Raw genomic sequence first — 9,568 nt, forward strand, 5'->3', positions numbered from 1 at the left:
TATGAATGTAATGCATCGTAAATTAACGTAACTTATCACAAATAAAAATTCTATATTTGACGTGGCATCTGCGTTTACGTGCTTTATCTTACTACTGCAAGCCTACATCCTGAGTGAAATGGAGTGTTCTAAACGCATGAGTCTACAAAAACAAGAGATGTTAAAAGAACCAAATATAATAACCCGAAACAGAATTACAACTAAACACATATTAATTCCATAAACATATATACCTTTTATTTTCAATCTTGAATATCATTTGAAGTAAATATCGTTGTATAAAGAATGTGTGCGGTAATATTATCACGAGTGTAATATCATCTCATTGTTTAAAATGGTCCCTTTTAGTAGTAATACATGTATAAACATTTCAATTTATAGCTTAGCTGATTTAATATGAATCTACACATATGTCTTACCAGTAGACATTAATCATTAGAAATATGGATGGAAGAATGGATCAAAGTATCCATAGCTTACTGCATGGATGTAAGATTTAATACTAGTCTTAGTTCCGCTGATGTGAATTCAGATTTGACTTGGTTCTAACTGAAACTCGCATTGAAAATCATAACTGTGGAACTGGATCGGCACTAGTCGTTCTTAAATATCATTATATCATATCAAATTATGAGAACAGGTCTCTAATAAACGTAATGTCGATAATCAGAATACATTTAACACTTTCGCTGCAAATTAAGAGGAGTGAATTCATTTACACATATGAAACACTCCCTGTTTATCACATTCTCACAGTAACTGTCAATGGAAGGAAGCACCATTAGATATTTCAATCACAGAGAAATGTACTTTTTGACAAGCTCCAGTTGTTTCATACAAAATCTATTTATTCAAACATCGAGTTCTCTTGGATCCGGCTCTTTTAAACAATACAGCGATAACAACCATGGTAACGCTCTCTCAAAACAATCGGCCGAAATCTGAACTGAACTGAACCAAAAACTCTGTTTAAATCAACTGTAAATAGTTTGAATTGTCAATCAGCTATTCTCCGACGCAATTGGGGGCATCAAATTCACTCAAACACACATACAAAATTTGGGGATTGTATTCATATTTGAGCTTCGTTCATCCAGCAGTATAGCCGCCCTCGAGCCGTAACGGTGGTACTCCAGATCCACCAGTTTCTCTAGGGTATCGTTAACTGGGTTCACATTAAACCTCACCCAGTAGGAAATAGCAGTTCATGAATATAAAGCACCACAGGAAAATACCGTATTCAATAAAAACCTTTTCAATGATTCGAAACCTTCATGTATCAAAATAATACAAATAGATCGTGGTAAACTATATAACATACTGTATAATTTATATATAACAAATAGAAATGATGAAACTCTGATGATTAATAATAAACACTTTAAAATTCTCTCTCTCTCTTAAATTGCAGGTGGGAAACGTTTGCAAATATATAGATTTTATCAAAATTACACTTACAATATTTACTTTTACAACATGGATCAAAAGATTGAGCTAAAACATTTTGTTAGTGGGAACCAGTTATTCTCTTGATTAACAGTCAATACAGGATTCACAGAAATAAGGCGGAGGCAAAAGTATGCACTTTTAAGCCCAGTTTGATAAGTGGTGAGAGTAGCAGATATAAGCACTTTTTAGCACTTTCGTAAGGCAAATGTGATACCTTTTCTCATCATTTAAGACCAGGGCCCTCATTCTAATCCATAAATCATCGAAAGATAATTTGGAATGCCTACCGGTAAATTCAAAAGTAAGTACTGTTAGGAATTTGTGTGAAAAGTAAGGACTTTTTAAAGGCCTAACTAAAAATAAGTACACACTTTTAAGCACTTCGGAGATTCACTATGAACTCGGATATTGAACATCTACATAAAACAAAGAATGACAATTTCAATCAATTCTTCATGTGACGACAGACAATGAGCTACTTGGTTATTCCAAATTGATGCAAAAAATAATATTTTCAATAACAAAGTATAAGTTGAGCTCAAATTGGTACAGTAGACTGCGCTTGCCACAGAGCCGAATGCCTCAGACTATCAAAAGCCCTGTTTGCCCTACTGGATGGATGTGTAAAGTTTTCCTACTCCAAGTCATACGATGAGGACCCATCATCGCTCCGCTTGCCCCGCAATTTGAATACCTCAAGAGATTGTCAATTGGTCCTACGAGATCCAAGGCAAGCAGTCTTCTGAGTAGAGAACATAATTCATAGTGTGAATTTCAATTATTTTCGTTGTGACCAGAAATGAAATGATTTGATAAATAAATAGAAGTACTGGTCCATAATCAGTAACGTTCATGACGAAAATAACAAATGTGTTACAAGATGTTTACATGATCCACATCCACAATCTCTGTAGAAATTTCCTAATAATTCATACAATTATACAGATATTTGTTTCTGTCTGTTTGATAATAATATCTCTACCCAGTAATGATTGGGTATAAAATCTCAGCCAGAATTTCCACGAGACAAAAACCTGAATTTCCAGTTCATAAAATGACACCAGCGACAATGACATACCGGTATGCAGTATTTTCAAGAGGTGTCCTAGAGACACGAGGTCTTTATATCTTACTATTGACGATCATTTTATTTTCAGCATATTAAGGGCTGAATTACCACGTTTTCGAACCATAAAGTGGGACACTGAAATTATTGAAAAATATAAACAAATATTACAAGTTCAAACCCACTAAATAGAATTCATGAATGATTTAGCTTAGCAATAGGTTATATCAAGTGCATGGGGTTCATGCTTTATTACATCATTCCAGAATTTGAGGAATATTCAACAAGTAAATGGCTAAGAATCGGCAGTGCAGGCAAACTCTAAAAGTATGAAGCCTAGTACGGTCATTGGAGGGGATTAGAGCTAAAATACTTACAGCTACTATCCTGGGGTGAAACTAGTGTATCAATAACAGAATTCAGCACCTCGATCCATTTTAATTGTTCCTCTTTTGTTTCAGCACTCAATATGAAATCACGGTCGGGAACGGTCAGCGTGAACCCGTAACCGACCTGCGACCTGTTGGATGGAACTTTTTCACCCACCGAATAACCCTGTTCTCTATAACCAATAAACACTTCACCTTTTGCAAATGCAGCCTGCAAAAGTAATAAGTATTTCAATAGAGTAAAACATCCGTTTAAACGAACACCTCTCTACAGTGAACAACTCTCCGTAATGAACCCCAAAATTTTCTATTTCAGGAGCTCTATACAAGGAGGCATGAAACAAAAGTTCATAGCTCTCCATAGTGAACACTTTTGCCCAGAACTAAAGATGTTCAGCGTAGAAATGTCGATTTCAATCAATCTGACAGTATTTTCCGTCAGTATTTAACGATTACTTACTAATGGTTCATCAAAATACATCAGTTTTCTCTTATCTAACGTAAACCAACGTTTTTTGAAAGCGTGATTTTTCTGCGGACCAGTTTTAGACAACCATCCTTCCATTAAGAAATCGGAATTCAAACTCGCAACGAGCTGAAATAAATTTAATCATTCGACCATCAAATACTTTCAACATCTACATCAGACTGGCTTCATCGTTTTAATCAACAAGGGTTAAACTTACATCAGCATCATCCCTGGAAGGGAAGGCCACCCTCAAACGATTCAACTTAGCGCAACGAATAGAAGTGTACCAATCTACGATTTCCTGAAATAAATAATTTATGATAATCTTAATTGCACTTTCTCTAAATAATCGAACACAAATAATGAGATAAATCAATTGAAAATTTACCTGTGCAATTTCTGAGAATACATATAAACACCTAGTGGATCCGTCTTTATCATATGTAATTTGTAAACCATTAGCGTGATTTATTTTCTCCGGAGCGAATGTAGCATTCACTGTATCAAGATTGATCACCGCTTTCGGATCCTTCTTCTACAACACACAAATTAATAATCATAGTGTTTAAAACTCTGCTTTTTAAGGCGTTTTTTTTGGCAAATTCAAAGGTGAGATTTGAGGTTTAAGTTTCTCGAAGATCAGGGAATCCAAAAGTCCTTCATTTTCCTTAACCCTTGACCAAAAATTCCCTTGACTAGTATTATCCTCGGGGTTGTTTCTTTTCAAGAGATTCCCCTTGTGAAGCTCGTCACCAGCAAGAAAATTCTAATTCCCTGACTTTTCGAGATAACAAGTGAGAAAACCCTAATTTTCCCTGAAGGAGTAATTTTTGAACTTACATCTGTATAATACTTGAGAGTATTTTCAGCTTCACTCAACACAAATCTTCGTGGTAAAAACTTTCCGTCGTCGCGGCCCTTTTTATAGAGAATTCCGTCCCTGGTTCCAGTCAGGTATGTCTGTTTCTCCACATCTATAAATTCTTTCCTTACATATTTCGCCATAATCCACTGCTCCCTGATAACCCTAGTTACAAATAGAAATACACCTTAAATGCAAATGAATCTTCTATAAATCTAATAATCTACTTGTTTTCTATCTAATCAATGAAACGAAATTTTAACAAAATAGCTTCTATAGAAATCCTGTCACCTCAACCGCTACTGGTCGCCGAATGAACAGAATGCCTTAATTAGGATACAGTTTAACACGTTCACTGCCAGCTATGAATATATTCACACTTCCAGTTCTGTCACCAGTGCTTGCTACGAATATATTCACACTTCCAGTTCTGTCGAGGGCTTCATTCGATGAACTTTACTACAGATTAAGTGTGAAGTCCATTTCAAGTGACCCGCGGTGAAAAAAAAAACAATAATAGTTTCAAACTCGAACTTACTGAACATCAGATGGAAGAGGTCTTCGATAACAAGCAGGTGCTTCAGCTACGTATAATTCATTAGATCTCAAGTTCCCCATGTCCTTCATAGCCTGAAAATTCATTCTCCTTTCAATCAGAACCAAATAATTTCTATTTCAATTACAGTCAATTCTACCCTGCTTGCCAGTGCATACCTCAACCTGTCCATCGTCCCACTTATCTAATGTTATAGACCTCACTTTACTAATGTGCGTTCCGAGACTGCGGTGAATGCCGGCACATTCTTGACATATGAATACACCAAGGTTGTACGATGCCCAGTCCGGATCTGTGGAAGAGTAAGACAGAAACTAGAATTTGGTTCATTGTATCTGACCCATAGTAAGTTACTTAAATCATTGGTGGTAAGCTTTTTAAGAACGATGAGGCTCCAGTTACGGAGTCTGTAATCGGAGTGCGATAGCTCCGGTTAGCGCATACACAATACAGTAGAAATTGACTAAAATGCTATATTTCATGTCATCTCGGTAATTAGGAGGACCCATATTGGGATTCGAAACCAAATGAAAAAATAGTAGAGTGCTTTACCCACTGAGCCACAGTGGAAGCTTGGTGATTTAATCTATATATAGCCTCACCTCACTCTAACCCTATTCCTTCACGCATGCGTGTATGTGGATATACCTAGTGCAGATTCCCCGTACCGGAGCCAGTTTGTTTTAAGAATAGAATCAGATGGGCCAACCCAAGGCAAAGCTGACCAAGACAGCAGTCGTGGTTGGTCGTCAAAACATCCAAACATGAAACACTTAACCGACTGACTATACAATCTCAGACTTTATCAGTCATTTTTTGACAAACCAAACGCCAATGTTACTACTATACTGGCAAGCAGTCAGGAACACTTTCCAAAAACGGCTTATTCTGCCAATTTCGGCGTTTTCCGCCAATAACGGCGGAATCAGCCATTTATGGATTACTCAATTTTAAACTGATTCTGCCAATTTAGCCGAAATCGGCGTTTTCTGCCATTTTTGGCTTGTTCTTAAAAAACGCCATTTCCACCGTTTTCAGCTGTTACAGTTTTTAAAACTACATCGCCAGAAACGGCGTTTTAGCTTAGATAGTTTTACAGGTGCTATTTATAGTGCTTAGTTCGATGGGAGTCCCTATTATGACATCATCGCTTTTCTGCTGGCATACATTTGTATATTTGCGCCGAAAAATTAATCTCATTGATCCATTCCAGGCTTCAAGAAAGAATTAAATATAAATGTACGGGTTTCCGATGGCAAATGTATTTGAATTCTGTTCTTTCTTTATACCTGTATTCTATGTAATAAATATATACATACATTTATCCCAAATTGTTTCGAAAATGTTTGTTGTATTTTGAAATGAATCTAGATACAGCTGTATTGATTTTGAGTGTTGTAACGTCATCGGCCACCAATTCATTCAATCACTACCCATCACAAGTCCAATTAGCTGGGAGGCATAGAAGATGTTAATTACCTTCAATTAACCAACATCATATGCAGTCCAATATATCCCTCAACCATTCTATGCTTTATTAGGCAAGATAAGACCATGGGCAAAACTTAAAACTAGATTTTTGATACACTAGTTTATACATCCATGATTGATTTGTCTTATGAGAATAATTATAATAATAATTTTATTTTTATTTTTAACATATAATATTTACACATCCGTGCACCTCAGCAAATTAATTATTTTATTCCGAAAAAAAGTACCCTGTAGACACTAGGGAAAACGTCTAAGCGGGTGGGGGAATCCTCATATATAACAAGTGGACTGCCAATAATGGCTTAATAGTTTATGATTATAAAACTAGCTACGCCAAAAACGGCGGAATACGCCAGAAATGGCGAATGTGTACCCATGGCAACATTTAATTGAAAACTTTATAATAGTTTTTAAAACTAGTTCCCAAATTTATTTTTAACAAAAATCATGATTAATAAACTTGTTTCATGCTGTAGTAGTTTTGAGAGTTTTCCCGGGGTTTTTGGGCTGCATATGACGTAATCATTTAGAAAAACGTGAATTTGACCACTTTACCTAGCTCAAAAATTTCCATCCTAGCGTCATATGAAAGCTTATCGTCTGCTCGAGATTATGACGTAATCGGCAACATGCGCTAATTTGACCGGATCGGCAACATGCGCTAATTTGACCGGAAGTGCGCAAAAAACTTTAAAGCAAAACTCGAAACTTAGTGAGCTGAAACTGGCTGATTAAGCCATAAACGACTGTAAAAGTTTCAAAACTGAGTGATCCATAAACGGCTGATTCTGCCGTTATTGGCGGAAAACGCCGAAATTGGCAGAATAAGCCGTTTTTGGAAAGTGTTCCTGACTGGCAAGTCAATGATCGATGATGTTGAACTTGAATAAATTCTTTTTTGAATTAGAGTTTGTTGGTTGGCTTTTTTATCTCAATTCCACCCACACAGAATAAACTCATCGATAAAACTACACCTCAAATAAAACAGAATAATAGGATTTATTTACTACCTGGTGCCCCACAATCGACACACTCGTTATTGCCCGGTAACTGCAGTAAATCCTTCAACACCAACAAATTCGGATTCGTCGCCATTTTCAAGACTTCCGGGTTGGTTGGCTCGACCTCTAAATTCAATTAAATTCAGTTTAGTGTACGGAACATTCATTTTTGATTTTCCGGTCAACAGATTGTTTATTAGTATAATATAAACATTGGTTTTACTATTTACCAGCTATAAATACTGTAATCCAATTATAATCTGCATCATTAAACGGGAATAAAGTTTTTGATTTTTATCCTTCCTAATCTGGCAAGTGAGGGTTCAATTCAATTCAATTTAATAGTGAAGTGACCCATGCATAGGCGGCTCTAATATTTCGACCTACGCGAAGTGAGCATGTTATTCCAGCCTCGTATTCAGATATAGTGTGTACACACTGAACAGCTGCATGTAGATACTGGTTGATGTGAAATGTATAACTCGGCATGACGGAGCGATGATGTATATATAGTACAGCATCAGATACTGCATGGCTAATCCGTCCCAGAATATTTCTAAATATGATGAAGTAAAAATCCGCAAACCTATTCTATCTAATGAAAATATTAGCCTAATACCCTACTATCAGATCTCAAGGAAAATTTGGCAGTGTATTTCCAGTGGACTGAAACATAAGTCTTCGAATAAATTGGTCAATCAATGCAAATAACCATAGAATAGCGATATACGATAGATGGACATTTCCAATAATACTGAATATTTTGGAATTAGGCCATTGAAAAATGATTTCGACTTATTCCAAAATTGAGTATTTTGATAAGGCAACTCTTTCTAAGAGGCTATTCTTTTAAGTTCAGCCTACATTGTTAAGCATGGCCAGCGTGATGTTTTAGGCGAGAGGGGTTATTTTCAACAAAATTGGGACCTTAGCAAATATGCTATGGATCTTGAATTATCTGCCATTTTCATGTTCAAGTTCAAATTTATTTCACAGAAAGCATGACAGGCTATGTACACAGGTAAAGAGAAAACAAACAATAAAATTTACAATTTTTTAAACAAAGCACAATTATAAAAAGAGAGAGAGAACAGTAGCTTTCAGTGTGGGCCAAGCAAAGCCTTTAGGCTGCTGTCGCAAGCACCCAGGGGAAGAAAACGAAAGGGAAATGAAATGAAGAAACAAAGGGGAAGGAAATGAGAGTTGATGATTTTTGATAATTTCAGGAGAGTTTATATGAGTAAGCTAGAGGGTTCAGGAGAATGAGCAATTATAACAATTAGGGTTATTACAGCGATGGATATCATTGTAGGCGGAGGTGAGATATGGTCTGAGTTTACGTTTCAAGACTTCCGGGTTGGTTGGCTCGACCTCTAGATTCAATCAAATTCAGTTTAGTACGGAACATTCTTTTTTGAGTTTCCGGTCAACAGATTGTTTATTAGTATGATATAAACATTGGTTTTACTATTTCCCAGCTATAAATACTGTAATCCAGTTATAATCTGCATCATTAAACGGGAATAAAGTTAGAGGAGAGACGGGAGAAAATTTTGATTTTTGGAGAAGGGTCATTCTTAAGAATCCGCAGACCTGCCCTGAGAGGCCACAAGGCTTCTCAGGGCAGGAACCTGCCCTGAGAGGCCATTGGCGCAATTAAGCAGTATAAATGGAAAACTCGGCTATAATTCTGATGAAACGGCGAACTATCTCGCCGATGTTTGACATGCACATTGTCGAGTCATGAAATTAAATGGATTAAAATGAAATAAATTAAACGTATTGATATATCGACACTTAACAAATAAAACGAAAGTAATATTTCAATTAAAATTCATTCATAATAAGAAATGTATTTTTAAAAAGTTAATTAGTTAACCGACGACGAAAAGTTATGGTGATTATATAGATTTCAAAGCATTAATTTAATTATTCAAATATCCTATAGGCCTACAGAAACAATTTGTGTCGTCCACTGATATTAGTGCGTTTCAATATGCTGTATATTCTAATTCAACAGTGAATTTTTCGGGAGTTTCTACTGCTTTTGCAGAAACTCTATTGTAATTCTGCTGATCATATTTTTCTTCTCCGGGGTAAGGGTTGGTTGATCATATGTCATATTATTTTTCGTTAGGTTAATTACCTGAGCGCAGGCCAACTTTAATCAGTTTGATACTTTATCTAATGACAATGGCATAATTATAGTTGCCACATGCAATAAGGCATACGCAATTGAATCTAATCTGATCAGCCCTGCGGGTGCAATTATATACGTAGTC

General features: G+C 36.1%; 1 protein-coding gene across 3 annotated transcripts; it reads right to left on the reverse strand.

Moving 5' to 3' along the window:
- Window positions 1–232: 232 nt before the first annotated feature.
- Window positions 233–8,667, reverse strand: LOC141903720 (arf-GAP with dual PH domain-containing protein 1-like). 3 transcript variants are annotated; one of them, XM_074791972.1, is made up of 10 exons: window positions 8,627–8,667; window positions 7,296–7,412; window positions 4,950–5,083; window positions 4,774–4,865; window positions 4,214–4,400; window positions 3,762–3,908; window positions 3,591–3,674; window positions 3,365–3,499; window positions 2,893–3,115; window positions 233–2,653 (listed from the first exon to the last, which is right to left on the reverse strand). In XM_074791972.1, the coding sequence occupies exons 2-10, from the start codon at window positions 7,378–7,380 to the stop codon at window positions 2,592–2,594; spliced, it is 1,149 nt and encodes a 382-aa protein (XP_074648073.1). In that variant the 5' UTR covers window positions 7,381–7,412; window positions 8,627–8,667; the 3' UTR covers window positions 233–2,591. The 3 variants fall into 3 exon arrangements, with proteins under 3 accessions (XP_074648073.1, XP_074648072.1, XP_074648074.1); XM_074791971.1 differs by having other exon boundaries at window positions 7,517–8,665; XM_074791973.1 differs by having other exon boundaries at window positions 8,579–8,640.
- Between the last annotated feature and the right edge of the window lie 901 nt (window positions 8,668–9,568).

The sequence above is a fragment of the Tubulanus polymorphus genome, chromosome 4 (genome assembly GCF_964204645.1).
Source record: "Tubulanus polymorphus chromosome 4, tnTubPoly1.2, whole genome shotgun sequence".
Lineage (NCBI taxonomy): Eukaryota > Metazoa > Nemertea > Palaeonemertea > Tubulaniformes > Tubulanidae > Tubulanus > Tubulanus polymorphus.